This window comes from Myotis myotis, unplaced genomic scaffold, assembly GCF_014108235.1.
Source record: "Myotis myotis isolate mMyoMyo1 unplaced genomic scaffold, mMyoMyo1.p scaffold_m19_p_15, whole genome shotgun sequence".
NCBI classification, from domain to species: domain Eukaryota; kingdom Metazoa; phylum Chordata; class Mammalia; order Chiroptera; family Vespertilionidae; genus Myotis; species Myotis myotis.
This window is the reverse complement of record NW_023416319.1, coordinates 17,701,329-17,720,170: the sequence shown is the minus strand read 5'-3', so window position 1 is coordinate 17,720,170 and position 18,842 is coordinate 17,701,329. Positions and strand designations below refer to the sequence as shown.

General features: G+C 47.0%; 1 protein-coding gene across 10 annotated transcripts in view; it reads left to right on the top strand.

The window, feature by feature from the left end:
• The window catches only part of PAX2 (paired box 2), a 92,134-nt gene that overhangs the window by 28,037 nt on the left and 45,255 nt on the right, over nt 1–18,842 (top strand). For all 10 annotated transcript variants that reach the window (XM_036336304.1, XM_036336297.1, XM_036336296.1 and 7 more), the window contains exons 5-6: nt 15,264–15,349; nt 17,106–17,225. In XM_036336304.1, coding sequence (XP_036192197.1) covers nt 15,264–15,349; nt 17,106–17,225 — 206 coding nt within the window. The remainder of the gene's footprint in view (nt 1–15,263; nt 15,350–17,105; nt 17,226–18,842) is intronic.

Here is an 18,842-nt window from a genome sequence, read left to right as displayed (position 1 = left end):
AAAATGGAAGGAGGAGAGATGATAAAAGGCACAGCACTAAATCACAAATAGAGGTACCTGTGCAAAGTCACAAACCAGATTTATGCCCAGCTTTGCAAAATCTGCAGCTCGGACTGTTGATACGTAGAGACACTAAGTGCACAGGCTTGTGGGCATCCGAGTGCCTACATGTTTATGTGAATTGAAGACAGTAGGGATGAAGCTGTGTCAGTCGCGGGCTGTCTATACCAGATGCTGGGACTGATCCATCAGCTCCGTCATGCTGGGATCTGATTGGGTCCAATTCCGTAAACAGCCAAGGATACAGCCTTATAAGGTTTTGAAAGGTCTTTAAGCACACGAGTCTCTGGTGAGCTGGATCCGTGTTCTAATGGATCTCCAAGGCAGCAACCCATTCCCAGAATGGAGTCTGCTTGACTAGTTTTGTCGAATAGCTGCTACCCTGTCCTCTTTAGTCTATTTTATTCTGTGGGTTTTTTCCTTTACTGTTCACTTATGTCTCTTGGAAAACCATGAGCACTTGCTGATGAACAGGTTAACTCCCAAACATATGGATGAAAACCAAAACCTTTAATCAGTCATCTAATAAATGTTGTCGATATGATGTCAAGTATCTGGTAGTTTGGAGATGTCTAAGTAATTGATTGAAATTTTTAGTTTTTATCTAGGCACAGAATGAATACCTATCTGCATTTCATTGGTGTTTTGTTTCATTGGTGTTTTGTTTCCTCTGTCTGCAGAGGAAAATACTCTAAGAAACAAAGTATTGTGGTTAGAAAGCATCTTTGATGCATTTGAGTCTCATTTCTGATTTGAAGGGGGACTGGGCTTGGCCTGAAAACCAGTGGAGATCTGGAGCTTAGAGCATTTAGTATTTGAACAAGCACAGCTGATGGACACTGCCACCTGAAGTTGGTTGGGAGGGCCAATCACTTGGTCCAAATACACCTAAGCTGTCAACTAGGCCTGGCTTCCATACGGGAATCCACTTTGCCATATTGAAAGAGAATATCAGGGATCTTAGTAGATACTGTCTTTTATTCATTTATTCTTTCATTCATCCATTCAGAAAACCTTTGCTAAGCACCTGCTATGTGTGAGGCAATTCACATAAACCTATGGTATAGGAAAGCAGGCTCTGGAGAGAATTGCCAGAGTGAATCCAGCTTCCTTACTCACTAGCTGCACGGTTAGAGGTAAATCTCATATCCTCTCTGGGCCTCAGTTTCCTCACTCACCTGACATGGGGATAATTGTATAGATCTTTTATAGGTTCTCATGAAGGTCTTATGGGTTAGTCCACATAAACCTGCTTGGCATTGCACCTGGAGATAGCAAGTGCTCAGTCAATGCTAGTTATTATTACGGCAACAGCAGTCATCAAGTATATATTTCCTGTTCTGTGTCTATGTCAACGTGTATGAGTTCTGGCTTTAGTGTGCACAAACACTGAAATTTTAAAAATAAAAATGCTTGAGGAGCCAAAAGGATATTGTGTGGACAGAATTGTGTATATGAATGCCAGTGAGAATTGTGGGCTGCTATGAGCCCCACTGGATTTAGGAAGGGGGCCCGCTCCGTGTACATCCAGGAAAAACAAACAAACAACTCTATAACTAACTCAGTTATCTAACCATTGAACAGAATTAGTTACATAATTTCCCCCTTTGTCCATTTTGAGAGCCCTGCCTGCGTGTGTGTGTGTGTGTGTGTGTGTGTGTGTGTGTCAACGTCGCATCTTCGTATGACTGCACATTCCTTCTCTGTGATGAGTCTACTATTGTTTGAGGAGTTGAAGGCTGGCATTTTCTGGGCTTCACGGCATTTTCATGTGTTGTGGTGCTTTGCATTTTGCAGGTTTTTTTAAAGATAAAATGAAACGGTAATGGAAAAAAATTCCTTACTTGATAGGTTTGAAGGATTCCTCTGATTCTTAAATATCATAGAGGGAAGAGAAAGGGAGGAAATTGGGAAGAGGAGGGGAAGAGAGGAGAGAAAATAGAGATAAGAGAAAGGATGAGGTAAGAGAAGAGGAAAAAGTGAGCAATTGTTTGACAAATTCAAACCAAATCTATCTACCAAATTGTCCCACATATCTATATATTCCAGGGAAGCATGGGGGCGGGGGGTTGATAATCATTGCAACTATTTCCATTGCTGAGGGAGAAAAGATTTTAAGGAAAAATTAAGAGTTAGTGCAATGGCTCAAAGTAACTGCACATCTGAAAATTCTCCATTTTACTCTGTGCCCAATGAGAGCAAAGATGAAAACCAAAGCTTCCCAAACTCATGATGATGTGTTCTGGCCTCCCCAGCTTTATGAGAAACCCATGAGATAAGTCTGAGGCCCTAAATTCTCCCTGCGCCTTTGGCCTAGTTGAGTAACCAAGTTCAGCTCAATGGCCTTCTTCAAGATCCACATCCAAATGTCTTAACATTCACTTATCTGATTCCTTCCTTAATTCCCAAATTTAGCACCTAGATTCTCCTATTCCTCATGTATACCTGTTAGCTGGTAGAGATCCTGATTTTTTCAATTAAAAAATAAATATTTTGCCTAATCGGTTTGGCTCAGTGGATAGAGTGTCGGCCTGCGGACTGAAGGGTCCCAGGTTTGATTCCGGTCAAGGGCATGTACCTTGGTTGCGGGCACGTCCCCAGTGGGGAGTGTGCAGGAGGCATCGATGTTTCTCTCTCATCGATGTTTCTGATTCTCTACCCTTCTTCCTTCCTCTCTGTAAAAAATAAATAAAATATATTTTAAAATAAATAAATAAATATTTTAAGTGAGCTAAATTGGAAATCTGAGAACTTACATTTTTTAAAATAAGTATAAAATATATATGGGCCATTTTCCTTTATGTCTATTGATCCTCATGGGGCTGGATGCAGCCCTCTGTGTAAAGACAGACTATCAACCCCCAGTCCCTGCCACTGTCCAAATGGACCAGAAGGCCAAGAAGAGAACTACCTTCTGCCCCCACCTGACTGCCTCTGACTATTAGTTTTTGCAATTCTGCTTAAATCACACAAGCATCTTGATTTATCATAGGATTTTGTATGATATTAGCCCACATGTGTACATGTTTCTACACATGCATAGGCCAAGCTTATGGATACTTTACTTGGTGAGTCCTTATATTCATAATAATAATAATAGCTAACAACTTCTCACTGCAATAGGAATTGTTATAAGCACGTTGCATGTATTAATTGATTGTTTATAGATGAAGAGTACAGAGAAGTTAAATAACTTGTTCAGGCCACAGGCTAAGTAGCAGAACTAGGACTTGAGCCCATGTAGTGCTGGCTCTGAAACACATGTGCTTATGCGCTAATTCATACTTCATATCAACTTTTGATCAAAGGAAGTGCAGGCATGTGTAACCTCTTGGGGAGCTCTGTATATTTTGCATCTCATGCCTGGCAGTGTATTCATGCATTTACTTACAAGTTCAGAACAGAGACCCTGAGTCTTAGTAGAAAGACATGGCTAGTACTTGTTCCTGTTCTCTTCCGTGGTGTGTGCGTGGTTTTGTGAGTGCTGAGCTACATCATCTGGGGATACTGGGAAGGAAGAAGTTGCTGGTGGCCAGAGCTACAGAGTGGAGCAAACGGGATTCTTGGAACCAGAGTTTATGTTGTTATTCCCATTGGAATTGGGGAGTTTTCTCCCATCTAGCCTCCTCTAGCACCATCAGGGATCTAGACTATTGACAGGCATAGAGTTTGGCTTTAACTCTCCAAATTAGGCAGATGTAGGGAGTGTGGCATCAGGACCTGTGCCAGTGAGGTAAGGTCAGAACTGCTCCATCGAGCAGGGGGAGTTTGCTTCCAAGAATAGAACTGTGCATTTGGTCAAGAAGAGATTTGTTCTGCATTTCTAGAATCTTCCTTCTGATGAAGCCAGAAGCTTTAAAAAGCTAAAGGGTGGGCTCTCTCACCCACAACCACACAGAGAAAGCAATTACCAAATTATACACCACCACCCAGATCCAACATCATTACTCAACTCACATCACCAAGGAGACACCCATTAACCTAATCTCTGAGACATACATTATGTGGAAAAAAATGGATGCTGATATGATCAACGGACACAATAATTCAAAGCAGAAACATGGACATTGCCACCAAACAATACTTAAATTCTTCTAACTCAGTGTTACACAAAGTGCAGTCACCTCAATACAATACCACAAAACACCAAGTAACAAACCTTAAGCCAGCTGTCAATGGCACAATGCAATACACAATAACACAACACAATTCCAACTTTCCATCCCACAGGCACACGTATACACAAAGGCTGAAATCATATGGGCATCTGAGTGATAGCACTGGTCAAACACACAAAGAGCTGGAGTCAGCAATGCAACACCCAACCCTTCTGTGTACCCAGCATAAAATGGTCACAGCTCCAGCCTCCCAAACCCCGGTGCTCTCCTGATCCCCAAGCACGGCACAGCCCGCCAGAAAGCAGGGCCCTCCTGTTTCTCCAGCAGGTGGATGTGTCCAGACCATCACCTCCAACATGCCTGCAGGCTCTCGTTGCTCATAAGAGAGTAAACTGTCCCCGAAGCCTGCTTTGCAAGAAAGGACAAATGAGCTTTGTCCGGGTTGGGGTTTAATCAGACTTTGCTGTTACTGAAAATGACAGAGCTCCAGGGATGGAGAGAAAGGTAGGGGTGGGCAAGGAGGGGGCTTGCCAGGCTGGGTGCTGGAATTCCCCTTCTTCCACCAAGCCCTGCCTTCTGTGGTCATTCCAGAACCGAAGCCCTCTTGCTGGGTGTTCACTGAGTATCGATTCAGTCTGCAAGCAATTTTAATATTTCTTCAGGGACTTTCCAGCAACAGCACAAGTCATTAATTCACCCTCCCAAATTGCTTATTCAATAGCAAGAACATGGCTCCTGAATAAAGTCCCAGAATTTATGTGACTCGCACGAGTCAGGAGGTCAAACAACTGTTATGGAGCGAAGTTAAAAATCCAAATAAAATATTGACACTTTTTTGGGGAGGGGGTGGGGGAAGTAAAGGTATTTAAAATAGGTTTTTGTTGCAATGCCCCCAGGATAAAGAATGGAAGGAGACTGAAGACAAGTTGGAGTTTATAAAATCAATGAAATTTATTGCATATCTACTTGGCATTTAATAAGTCTCTCATTTCCACATCACTCTACCCCCACCCCATCCTGGCCATAGATAGAAAGACACACAGGTATACAAATGCACATTTATGCCCATCAATACTGTGCACGGACCAATATAATAACATGATTGTGATGTGAGCGTCCCAGACACCCTGGGAAGGGAACAGTGATGAGTGTGGAGTCATGTATGATTGTGGCTTACATATTTGACAGAAATAGGCATAACTGGGCAGAAATTCATGAAGTTGGTTTCAATAAATACATCCAGTATCATAAACCTTGGATCAATGCATTAGAGCAGACATGAATATAAAGACACACTAATCATAGAAATAGTTTCTAGAAACATAGAAACTGAGAAACACATCTTATGCATTATCTCCACATAATTATGTACATGATTTGAAAGCTAGATAGATACAGAGAATTTGGAAAATCTACACCCCAAATCTACCAGTGCATATAAAAGACATGGCTACCAGACCCCTTAACCTAAAATTATGGTTCTTTTGTAATGCAGGTATGATGCTTATCAAATACAACTATGGCATGTGTGGGGGAGAGGGTCAGCATCTTTAGAATCATGGCTACATGCAACTTCTATTAATTATCTACATATACATTTGCTCAGTTGTCCAGATCATGGATGTGAAAGACTGGAGGGAAAACTTGTTCATTCCCAAATAGGTAATAAACACAAAAAACTACTAACATAGATATTTCCAGAAGATGTAATATGATTCAGCCTACAGATATTGGAGTCACAGGCCCGGACACAAAGTCTGGCTCCAGTGCTATTAAGCACACGAACTTGGGCAAGGTGCTTAACCTCTCTGTTGTCTCCTTGGTATAATAGAGAGCATGCCTATTTGATAGAGTGGTAGTTAGGATTTGAATGAGAAAGAGCATTTGTTACAATGCCTGTCATACAGTGAATATGAAATAAATGATGGTTATTATGTTTCTTATTATTATATGCAGCTCTTCTATTCAGCCCCAGCCTCTCATGGATTCTCCATCTGTTCTTGATATGATTGACTTATTCTACCCAGCGGTTAGCAGCGTGGAGTCTGGAGTCAGACTCCCAGGTTTAAATCCTAGGTTTGCTACTTAACAGCTGTGTAACCTTGGGCAAGTTACATAACCTCTCTGAACCTCAACTCCCACAATAATAGAAAAGAGGGATAAATTAAATAATCCATGTAAAGTGCTTAGCTCACTGCCTGGTACATAATAAACATGTATTCGCTCACTATATCCCTTAATATTATATTATTGTTACTATTAATAGTCACACTTATTTGTTACTAAACAAATAATCTTTAAATATTCACATTATTCCAGGCACTGCTGCTGTGTGATAGAAATACAATGGCGAGAAATCTAAGCCTGACATCTGCCCCTATAGAGCTCACAGTCTAGGGGAGGGTTCAATGTGAATTGAGTAAGCAAGAAAACAAGGTTTCAGCTCTATACTCGACCCTGAGTGGAAGAGGGGAACAGAAGATTAGAATGCCAGATTAGGGGAGATTTTGAAGGCAAGGCTGAGGAATTTTGAGTTTATCCTGTAGCTAATAGGAAGCAGTTAGAGGGGTTAGCCACATCACATTCTTGTAGGTGGACAGAGAGAAACCATGCATTGTTTTTGAATGCTGGCGTTAACCAGGTGAGAGAGGGTGGGGCTGGAGGCAGGGAGGCCAGGCAGCCTCTGGGAGATTGCTGCTGCTAAAAGGCACTTCCTCCAGGCTTCCTTCTGCTTGGGCGGGAGGAGGCATGCCAGTGGAGAGACAGGGAGGAATTAGTCCCAGCAGTGAGTCTACAGGAGCACCCTTCATCATATCAGGCAGTCTTCTAGCCTCTGGAGCCTCCCGGGGCCAGCAGGAATGTGTGTGATAGGCAGCAGGCGACCCCAAGCCCTCGCCTGGAAGCCCTCGCAGATGAGGGCACGGCCAGTGATGAGAGGAGCTAGTCTGGTCACGGCTCTGGGCTTGGCATGCACTGCAGACCGGTTTCCAAATGGTTAGTTAAACACATTGCCCCTTAATTTTTAAACCTATGCCTATCTTGAAGTTAAATCAATCCATATGCTTACCATTCATCATCTAAACCATCCCTATGGCCCCCTTGGGCCAGCCCCATGGCCCATCTAGCCCAGTAAATTGTATCTGGCCTGGGCTCCCGGGGACACGTGGTGGAAGGATTATCGCCCTCAGTGCCAGTCTTAGAAGGCGACGTTGATGCAGAAAATATGCCCAGTACCTAAAGAATTCACTGGGAATCTCTCATCCTGGAATGTACCAAAAACTATTTTGAAATTATTTTTATTTCTAACCTATAGTTTAGTTCCCACAGAGGAACTGAGAGCTTCTTGAATTTTGGCTACTGTGTCATTTGGAGTCAGGATTAGCAGATGGGGAGGAATGTCCATTGCTGGAGTATGAGTAAGGACCCGAAGTATTCTTAACTCACTAAGCCTTTCTCCCTGCTCTCTCAGGGCTTCCCTGCTAACCACCAGGACGGTTTCCTCACCCCTTGACGGAAGGTCGTCTTCTCAAATATTAGAGAGCTTAAGAATAAGTTGGAGAATTTGCTTAAATACAGATTCCTGGGCCTGACCACCATCAGAAACTCTAATCAGGTCTGACGTTACCCAGGATTTGCATTTAGCACACACCCCAGGGAGAGCTAATGCAGGCAGTTCAAGGACAGTAGTTTGAGGAAACCCTTCTGCAAGCTTATAGTTGGGCTCTCATTTCTTGAAGCTCAGTTTTGACTTCTGAGAAGCAACAAGAGGCAGAAGCTCTTGGTACATTTCGGGGGAACCCTGCTAACCTTGGAACCTGTGTATTCCAGTTACATCCTCCTACAGGCAGGATAGAAGGTTCTGCCCATAGCTTCCCCCCATCAGTAACCATTCTCGCGCACACAACCCTGCCTGACATATGGTCAGTTGTCCAAGCTGAAACCCACAGGGCATGGGAGTGAGTGCGGGCAGACAACTCTAAACTCTGCACAAATTGCAAAGCGGAAGCCTCAGAAAACAGTTTATGTGCAGCACTTCGGGGCTGCCAGTGGGGTGGGCAGGATGGATGCTATTTCCTCTGTGGGGTGGAGGTAGTAAATTTCACCTTTTCAGTTCCTGGGATGTACAGAGGGGAGATTCCAGTTCCTTAGACTTCTCAGGAGTAGGGAGAGGTAGGAACCGTTTTTGGGAGAGGTGAAATTTTCCTCGATGATCTATGATACCTCACCCGAGGTTCTGCCATGAAAACTCTCCAGCTATCTGCGTTGCTCTGAGTTGCCTTGGGGCTGAGCCAGGGACAAATGCCTGATGTTGGCAGCTCTCAAAAGGCCTGAGTTGAAACAATTACCGGCATTCATTGGGCAAAATATCCTTTGCTGAAGCAAATATTGTTTTGTCCTCCAGAATGATCCAGCCTATAAGAATACCTATGAAGTCACTGGGAGGGGCCCCTCCTACCACTCCTCTGGCCCAGTGTGCAGTGGGGCCAGCTAGTCTGAACCATTCTCTACACTGGAGTTCCTTTCATTTACCAAACCAGGGTGGATTTTCCTCCTACCAGGGCAACATTTTCTGCAAAAACTAAAGTGAGTGAGCTATCTACCCCAGGACAATTTAAAGTGACTTACACTTGCATATGACACAAGAATGAAGATACTTGACATCTTGCTCCAAAGACCCTTTGAGCAATCCAGCGATAGGACCAAGCCTGGGGCTAGCCTGCCGTTCCACTTGGAAGTGGTTCCAGAGTAGAGAAGGCAGTCTGTCCCAGGCAGCTGGACAGGATTTCATGGGGACGTGCTCAAGGTCCTGTGTATATCACATTGTCAGCAGTTGGTGAGCAGGTGTTATTACTCCCATTCTATAGAGGGGGATGCTGAAGCTCAGGGAGCTCCTTACCTTTGTTTTGCAGAACACAACAAAACAAGAGGACCAGAATGTAGGAGCTTGGATTTGGGACTTTTGGGTACCTGTCTCCTGGAGGCAGTATGCTTGGCGGGTCAGGGTATGGGCCCTGGATTAGTCTACCTGAATTCAAACCTCGGATTTGCCGTTTATTAAATGGTTGATCTTGGCCAAGTAATAATATGTCTGATCTGTAAAATGGTTTGTTGTGAAGATTAAGCGAACCATGTGTTTGAAGCACTTAGACCATTGCCCGGCACCTGGTGAATATTTAGGGCAATTGTTTTTATTACTGGAACCTCCACTAAGGAAGCAAGCACACTGCTCTTGGAAATCCCGGCTAGCCTAGCCCTGGAAATACTGCCACCTAACTCCCTCCAAGGTGAGCTGAGGTCACTTCAATGCTAATAGGTCCTCTTCTTGTCCCCACCTCAGGGAGTTTTTGCACACCATTTATTATCATATAATATAATGCAATATAATATCATACATAACATAACATAATATGATGGGTAGGTTAACTTGGAAACCCTGAGGCGGACCGTGGATGGATGGATAGATGAATAGATACATTTGTACTAAGTATACATACATTATATCATTCTATTGATTTGTAAAAAGTTCCCGGTCTGCCTGGCTGTAATGAGATTTTTGAACTTTGCGTGGCGATCAATGAGAGGAATATTATTGGCCTGGAGAATTGATATACCTGCTCTCAGTGGCTTGTTCTGCTCCCAGGCTGCCCCGGCCCCCCAGGTGTACGATTCCAGCAGACACTTAACCTTTTTTACAGTGTCATCGGGCTAAAAGGAATCTAATAGTGACACAGGACTTGTGCTCAGCACTCTGCCACTATTGCTTTCCTGTCACAAATAATTTATAGCCTTCTATTTCCATCCCTGAGTCTGCACCCCAGCCCTGCCTCCCACTTTCCCCCAGCTCCCAGAAATCAATAAACTCACACAGCCACACTGGGACTTCAGGGTGCAAGGAGACGGACAGACAGACAGACAGACAAAGAAGAGAGACAGAGAGAAGGGCAGGGAAGAGTGAAACACAGAAGAAAGGATGAGAGAAGGAGGAAGAAGAGGGTGTAGAGCCAGAGGAGGATTAAGAATGTCCCCACTGCTTTCTTAAACTGTTGAGGGCTTCTGTGTTTCTTCATGAGTTTAACAAACTATTACTATGCGGCTGGTTACATGCTTTCATTCTGTCTCACAGAGCCACTAGACTGGTTCCCTCTCCTCTTGGTGGGAGCTGAAGGCTTCCTGGGAATTTACCCAAGATGGAGTGATTCCACCTGCCTTGTCATCCTTTACTCTAAAGCTCAACCTGGTATCTCTTGGGTCCAGAAGAAGCTGCTACTCATAGTGTCTACAGATCCACCCCCAGGCAGGGGTGCCCAGTCTGTCTTCTCTGATGCAACCTCTTTTGGGGTCAGGCTGTGACACCTGCTGCTGCGGTTTCCTGTCTTCTCAGTGTCTCTGTAGCGGCTGCATTGACCAGACAGGGGCTTGTTGGGCTGGGAGGCCTCCTGCCTGCACCTGGCTCAGCCGCTAAATAGAAAACAGCCAGGCCTAGGGGTCGCCCATGGGAATACTACTACTCTTTGTTGTTATTATAGCTAGTACTTGTTGAGCCAAGTATCATACTAATTGTTTTACATGAGTTACCATCTTTAATCCTCACTATAGTCCTAGGAAGTAAGTAGCAGTAGAATTTTATTATACAGGTGAGGGGATAAGAAACTGCAAGGGTTTCAGAGGCAATAAATAACAAGAGCTGGGACCCAGACTGAGCTTTCTCCCTTTGCTCTAGTCATACTCCTGTGAGTGTGGGAGACACTGATTGCCTGAAGTCCCCACGCTGGGCCCCGACAGAGCCCTGGAGGTCCCAGGAAAGTTAGAGGAGAAAGAACATCCCCGTGGAAAAAAGCATGCTGGAAAAAGAAGCGGGGAGCAGGCACCCTGACAGGGCAGTCTTTCCAGATACAGGAAATAGCATCTCCCAGCCCCCAACTCTAGAGATGTGCTCTCCAGGGCTCCCGACTGCACCCTCCAAAGACCCATATGCCGAACTTACTTGACTTTCCAGGCCAAACCTGCCTGGGACCCTGGAGGCCATAGAGGTATCTGGCTGTCTGTAGGGCCAAGAATGAAAAAGAATTGGAGGAAGGGGAGGAGGAACTGGGGGAAATAGTATCAAGCAGTCACCCAAGACAACTGCTTTTCTCCATCCTTTTAGCCCCTCGTGATATTCCTGTGAGTTGTTGGATTGTGTATGAGATGCAGGAGGGCAATGGCTGGCCATCAGGTTTCCACAATCCCATTTCTTAAATTCCCCGCGATCAGCTCTCGATCTTGCAAATACCCACAGCCCAGAGGGCACGGGTGGACACCAAGAGTATTAGTGAGTAACTCACAGCCGGCAACCTGCCCAGCTCCTCTTCCAGGCACCACCGAGCCACTGTCAGGGAGTTGTGCTTTTCCATCACTTGCTGCCTCAGCTAAGTCTGCACCTGTGCCCCAGGGGTCAGAGGCACTGGGTAACAAAGAGAAACTCCACAAGGCCAGTGGTTACCTGTCTCATCCAGCCCCAGCTCTGAGGCTTCCTTAGTCCAGAGCCACCCACAGGTCAGTGAGATCCCAGAAGCTGTTGCTGCAATGAATTAGAAGCAGCTGCTCTGACCTGCTCCGCCTCCTTCTAGGCCAGTGGTTCTCAACCTTGGCTGCACATTAGAATCACCTGGGAATCTTTTTAAAATCCTGATTTCTGGGCCTCATCCTCTGGAAATTCTGTTTCTTGGTTACTAATGTTGTAGCCTCACCCCATAATAAAGAAACAGAATTTCCAGAGGATGAGGCCCAGAAATCAGGATTTTAAAAAGATTCCCGGGTTATTCTAATGTGCAGCCAAGGTTGAGAACCACTGCTCTAGGCCTTTCCTGTAGACCAGTCTACACCGCCCTTAGCTACTCCAGTCTTTCCCATTGTGATTATGCTCCAAACACTCCCCCCACCCCAACTCTTGGGAGATGACCTTGCCTTCTTGCTCTAAGAGAATAAGCTCCTTTTCAAAGCTTTTGGCTCCCTCAAAATATGCCATCTCTCCCTAATTCCTCCCCTATGTTCTCCATTCCATTCTCTTGTTGTTTTGCCTTGCTTTCACCAGCATTCACAATCCCTTAGCCAACCAATTGCTCCCTCTTCACAGGTTTTTCCTCCTCAGCCTAAAGGCTTATTATCCATGTTGCCACTACCTTAAAAAGCCTTCCCTCCACTCAGTTCACCCCCCTGGCTTCCACACTTTTCTCTCCTTTCCTCCTATGCACTTCCTAGCCTCTTTTTGTCTGGCTCCTTCTCTTTGTTTATATTGCTCTCCCCAGGGTCACTAGTAGTCACTAAAATCCCCAAATCTATGCCCCTTCTTCTTCCCAATTCCCTCCAATCCTCTTGTCGCTGTTGACACTGTGAGTTATGTTCTCCTTATGGAAACTTTCTTCTCCGTTGAGTTGGGTGAAACTGCGGATCCTGGTTCTGCCCTTTCCTGTGTGGCCAGTTCCGACCCCTTGGCAAGGTCAGGTTCCTTTCCCCAGTCTCTGAAAGTGGGGTCCACTCCTCAGGCCTCTTGAACCTCTCAACACTCCTCGCCTTGACAACCTTCTAAATCAGTGGTTCTCAACCTGTGGGTCACGACCCCCTGGGCAGTCGAACGACCCTTTCACAGGGGTCGCCTAAGACCATCCTGCATATCAGGTATCTACATGACGATTCATCACAGTAGCAACATGACAGTTATGAAGTAGCAACGAAAATGATTTTATGGTTGGGTCACAACACGAGGAACTGTATTTAAAGGGCCAGAAGGTTGAGAACCACTGTTCTAAATCCATACCTGCTATGCCAGCTGGGTGTGGGCGTGTCCACCTGGACACTCCTCCCCCACCTGATGCTGCATGTCTAGGACCAACATCCCCACATGCATCCCTCTTTCTGATTCTACTCCCCTCCAACACCTGATTATAAAACCACCAGCTTTTCAGTTACCAGACTTGCGTCTCTAGAGCTACGATAGACTCCAGTTAATTGCCAAATCCTGGCCATTTTGCCTTCACCAATATCTTGCAAATTCTCTCCTTTTTTTCCTGAGAACAGCCCCTCATCGCCTCCTGCCTCCATACTGCTTTACCAGAACCAGTTTGTATGTGCCCCCTCTAGTTTAGAAATCACTCGTGGGCCTGAGACCCTCTAAACCTGGTCCCCATATATTGGGAAAAGTGTGAGGAAAGCATTCACTTTTGAGACTGAATTCTAACTTTACCCTAATTGGCAGTGTAATCTCCGGTAAGCTTCTTAACCTCTGTCAGCTTTGGTTTCCAATCTGCAAAATGAGGGTAATAGTGTGCACCGTGGAGGCTGTGAGAATTAACACTGGTGTATATAAGTGGTATGAATTGCATGTAAGATTGGCACATAATACATGCTCAGTAAGTGGGAGATCACAGTTCTCATCACTTCCAAGTTTGCAGCCTTATTTCCTCTCCTCCCTTCCATACGTCCCCTGTTCTGGCTGACTGGTCTGGGCATGAGCCCCTGAAACATCAGGTTCATTTGGCTCCCATGCTTTGATTCTACTCCCCTCCAACACCTGATTATAATGTTTCACCCTCTGCTTCTTTGTTCATCTTAGAATCATGTTTTTTAATGGAGAAAGAGACCTTAGAGATCCCGTAGTCCAAGCATGTCAAACTCGCAGCCAGCGGGCTGCATGCTTCAATATGTATGAGGCATGCGGACTGCTGGTCACGAGTTTGACATGCTTGCTGTAGTCTAAGCTTGTTAGGCTAACAACAAAAAAGAACCTGAAGCCTAGAGAAGTAGAATGATGAGCCCAAAGCTCTGTAGCCAAAAAATGGCAGAGTCAGAAGCAGGGCTTGGGGCCCCTGCCATGTAGCCCGGTGCCCTGTGCACCATCCCCCATGCCTCTGGTTCCTCTGTGTATCTGTATGTTTAGCCCTACTCTGCTTTGAAGCGCTACATAAAGTTTCACCTCCTCAGTGACTTCTCTCCCGATTACCCTGCCCGCAAGGGGGATGATGCCTTTTGGCACTTACACTTGGCCCCCTTGGAGTTACTTAGCTTTCTCTGAGTGTGTGTCTTCCTTCCCTAACTTTATATCCAGCACTTTCAGGCAAGGGCCTCATTTCTGTTGTCTGGCAGCGCTCGGTAAAAGCTGGTTAGAGAGGAGTGCACTCGTGGCTTACGACTTACCTGCTGGTTGAAGTGAACTTGGATCGCACACGTTTCTGCAGGGAGGAGCAACACTGTTGGAAAAATTGCTTCCAAGGGCACCTAAGTTGACCAGTGAGTGGAAGGGCGCGTTTCTCAGTCCTGGCCCCAGCGTGGGCCTTCTGTATCACATAGCCCTTGGTCCTTTGATCACTGACTAGCCAGCTCATCCCCGGTCCTGGGGTGTTTGACTCACCCCAGAGTGCACGGTGGGGTGGGGGTGGGGGGCGGGCGCCAGGCTTTTCAGCTAGCCTAGTAAAGGAGCTCTGATCCAAGTAGGACCTCAGAAAAGGAGGCCATCAGGCCAGCGAGCTGGACAGGGACAGCAGTACGTGAGAAGTTGTCCAGGGCCTGACATCTGGCAGAGGGACCGTGCGCTGTGTTGGAATCTTGGGGACAAAAGGGTCACCTGTAATGCAGCCCTTTCCTGGTTACTTCTCCTTGGCTCAATAAAGGGAAATTTCGCCCCCTCCCTCAACTCTGGAGTTGTGTGGTACAGTCCCAATAGGAAAGCCAGCTCCAAAATGATCTTCAGATCTAGGGAGTCCCGCGCCCAGGAAGAGATTTGCATGTGATTAGGAAAGGGGAAGGGGGGAGTCCCCACCCCCACCAAGGGGAAGGGTGCTGTGCTCTACTCACTCTGCTGCCCCAATACCTGCTACCAAAAATCAAGCTGCAGTTCTGGTGATGCACACAGGGCAGGACAGAGGCAGACGGCCTCCACCCACAGAGCAAACAGGAAGGAAAGCATGCCTTGCAGCAGTCAGTGAGGGCAGGGGTGCAGGGGGCAGATGAGTGAGGAAGGAGCTGAGGGCTGGTCTCTGCAGGTCTGGGCTAGAGTTGCTGGGGAAGGAGAGGCATGAGATGTGTGATGCTGTTGTGATGCTGTTGCAGGATCATCCGGACCAAAGTTCAGCAGCCTTTTCACCCAACACCGGATGGGGCTGGGACTGGAGTGACTGCGCCTGGCCACACCATTGGTAAGAGGGCTCAGGCTCAGGGAAGCGGGGTAGGGGTAGTGGCAGGGGTCGAGGGGTTGGGGAAGCAGGACCCCACCTGAGAGAGCTGGATATGCAGCTACGCCCAGAACTACTTTTTTCCAATTTGCGCTCTCTATGAGCTCCTAGAGCAGCCGTGGGCAAACTACGGCCCGCGGGCCGGATTCGGCCCGTTTGAAATGAATAAAACTAAAAAAAAAAAAAAAAGACCGTACCCTTTTATGTAATGATGTTTACTTTGAATTTATATTAGTTCACACAAACACTCCATCCATGCTTTTGTTCCGGCCCTCCGGTCCAGTTTAAGAACCCATTGTGGCCCTTGAGTCAAAAAGTTTGCCTACCCCTGTCCTAGAGGCTCAAAGGTCTTCTTGAGAGAGACTAGCTCACTGGGATCCCTACCCCTCTCGCCATATCTATCTATCTCTTTCCTCCCCTTCCTCCCTATTAATATTTCCCCTTTAGCATAGCTTCTCCTCCCCTCCCTCCTTCTCCATCTTTTGTTTTTATCTGATCCTGTCTCCCTATTTGCCCCTCTTTTTTCATATCTACTATCTGACTCCATTTTTGTTCTGTTTTTAATTTCTAAAATTATCATTCTCTTCTCTTCCCTTCTCTCCTCTTCCCCCCTCTTTCTCTTTCTCCTTCTCTTTTCTCATCTCTGTATGTGAGGCTCTGGGTTTGTGCCTCTGTCTCTCTCCCTCCCTCTTCATAGCCTATCTCTTTTGATCTCTGTCTCTCTGTCATCTACTTGGTAACTCTTTGCCTCTCTCCAACCTCCTTATTTACGGATCCTTGCTCATGGCCCTCCAGAGACGTGACCTAGGCCATACCAAAACACCTGCTAACATTCCTACCCCCCTCCCCCAATCATAGTCTTCCCTTTGGCCCAAGGGTGCTTGGCACCAGGTATTAAGGAGCTGGGATGTGATCAAACTTTTCCTGCTGCCCCTCTTGGCAGCTGTCCCCTGCTCTCTTGACTAGCAGGAAGTAGAATGGCAGGTCCCAGCCCTCCTGGAGTTGGCAGGATCTGTTGTTTACTGGGCCTGTATTACAGCGTGTGCTAGGAAGGAGGGCTGGGCTGGGCTGTACCTGAGTAGATCATTACGGAGTGAATGTGTTCACTAGTCTGTGCCCGGAGGGGGGAATGAGGAACTTCTCAAGTGATTTCAAGACCAGAAGCAACTGAGAGAGAAGAGCTATGCACTCCTGGAGAATATCAGGACCATTCTTGTGTCTCCTCGGGATTCAGAGACAGATCTTAGAAAGCCACAGAGTCTAAATCAGGATTGGTAAAGACTCAGCCCAGGAGACTGAGAGGCAGTGAGATGCAGTTTGTTTAGAAGGGCTTTCCTGGCCCCAGGGATTGGACTAGCTGTGCAAGGAGGCCTCCTAGGAGCTGTGCTCACTCCAAGACTGCTGAGTCACTTTTTAGGTTGAGTCAGCTTTAGGTTTCCATTCATCTTCAGGGGAGTGAGTTCAGGGCACCAGTGACCTCTATAGGTCTGCAGAGAAGGCTTAGGGTTGACTGGCCACCACCCAGTCCAGGGCTGGACAGAAGTGAATAGCCTGCTCTGTATGTAGCTATGCCTTCTCTCTTAAACCTCAGAGAAAGAAGGGGAATATGGGCTCCCCATCCCTCCTTATTTCCTCTGCTTCTCTCTGCCCCCAGCCTTGGGGCTTTGGCCTGCTATCACCACTGCTTTCCTGATGGCATTTCCTCCTTATTCTCATCCAGTTCCCAGTACGGCCTCCCCTCCTGTTTCCAGCGCCTCCAATGATCCAGTGGGATCCTACTCCATCAACGGGATCCTGGGGATCCCTCGCTCCAACGGCGAGAAGAGGAAACGTGATGAAGGTAGGGAGGAGGGAAGAGGCTTGGCTTCCCTATGCATGCTTTGTCCTTGGACTCAGAGCTCCGGTTTCGGCCCAGCCTCGCAGCTGCTCTGCTATGAGATCAGTTTTAGTGGCAAAGCCCAGGTCCCCCCACTGCCCTGCTGGCTCCTGGAGAGAGGGAGGCAGGCTGCTGGTGGGGCCATCAGCTTCACCATCTGCTCAGCAGCCTTGACTGCTCACCTTCCTCTGGGACTCACCCCCAAAATCTCCGTGGGATTCCAGGAAGAGAAGCATGAGCCATGTACCTTGGGAAGATTTTGGAGGCTGGGGGGCATCTGGTCTCTGACCTGAGGATAAAAGGCCAATTTGCCTTGTCCTCACCTGATCCCAACCCATCAGGAGCGAGGGGAGTGGTGTCACATACAGCTGATCCTGCTGTCCTTTCTCTGTGACACATGGACACTGGCCCCATTAAAACCAGCCAGGGAGCTGGACATGGGTTCCTCTCTGTGCTCCCCCCATGGGAGGAGACACCGGTCCGGCTCCTCTCTGGCCTGCCCTCATTCCCTGTAATACCTCATGGTGCAGCCAGCTGTTAAGCATGGAGGTAGAGAGGGAAATAAAGAGGAAGAGGAGAGGGAAAAGGAGTCAGAGGAGAGAGTGGTGGCCATGAGCTTGGGAGAAGGTGTTGTTCATATGGGTGACATTAGAGGTCCCTTGGTGACCGTCTGGTTCTCTTATGATGCATGGCCAGGGTGCAGGGCTGGCAGGCCCTGGCAAACAGAGACACCAGTGCCTGGAACCTGCCTCTAGCCCCAATCTCATGGTCTCTGCTGGAGAGGCAGTCGCCTTCTGCTTTCGGGAGAGTGTATGATTTTAAGGGTATGATTTTAAGGATACCCTGAAATAGACAGAATCCTCTAGAGATGAGCACAAAGGGGGTGGCCATATATCCCATTAGTCCAGATGGTCCCAATTTATACCTTTTGTCTCTGCATCTTGGCCAGTCAGCATCGCCTTGTTCTTTCAAAAATGTTCTGTTTAGACAATAAGTCATATAGTCATCCTAAGCCTAGATGAGCCCTTGAATTGGGGCAGCTTTAGAAGGTAAGGAACAGAGAAAAGGGACAACACTGAGATTCCCTGGGCCCCAGGAAAAGATATGAGAGCCCTGGCCTCCAGTAGAAGGGGCAGAGTGTAGGAGAGGCCTGGGTCTGGCAAGACAGTGATGACCTGGTGCTGGCCTCCTTCCAGAAGCCCTAATGGCCTCGTTTCACAGGGAAACAGCTTGTCTGGCTCTATTTCTCCTTCTTCCCAAATATCCAAACCCATTTGGCTGCCACGGCCTTTGCTACTCACTGAATTTCATTGTGGTTGTTTTGGCCACAGCCCCTGATGGGCAGGGGGAAGCGATGTGAAAGGCCCTTAGTTCCACTTCTCCCTGAGGGGTTCCCACATTCAGGCCTTAGCCAAGCTTCCTGATGCCCTGAGTATTTGGAAGATTCTGCCCCAAACCCTAAGGGGTTTCTCCTTTAACCACTGCCCTGCATTTTTTAGAGTGAGAGCTGTTCAGGAAGCCAGGGTAGGCCACAGACCCCCTCACCTCTCTCTGTCCCATTGTCCTGTGGTTGGACATGCT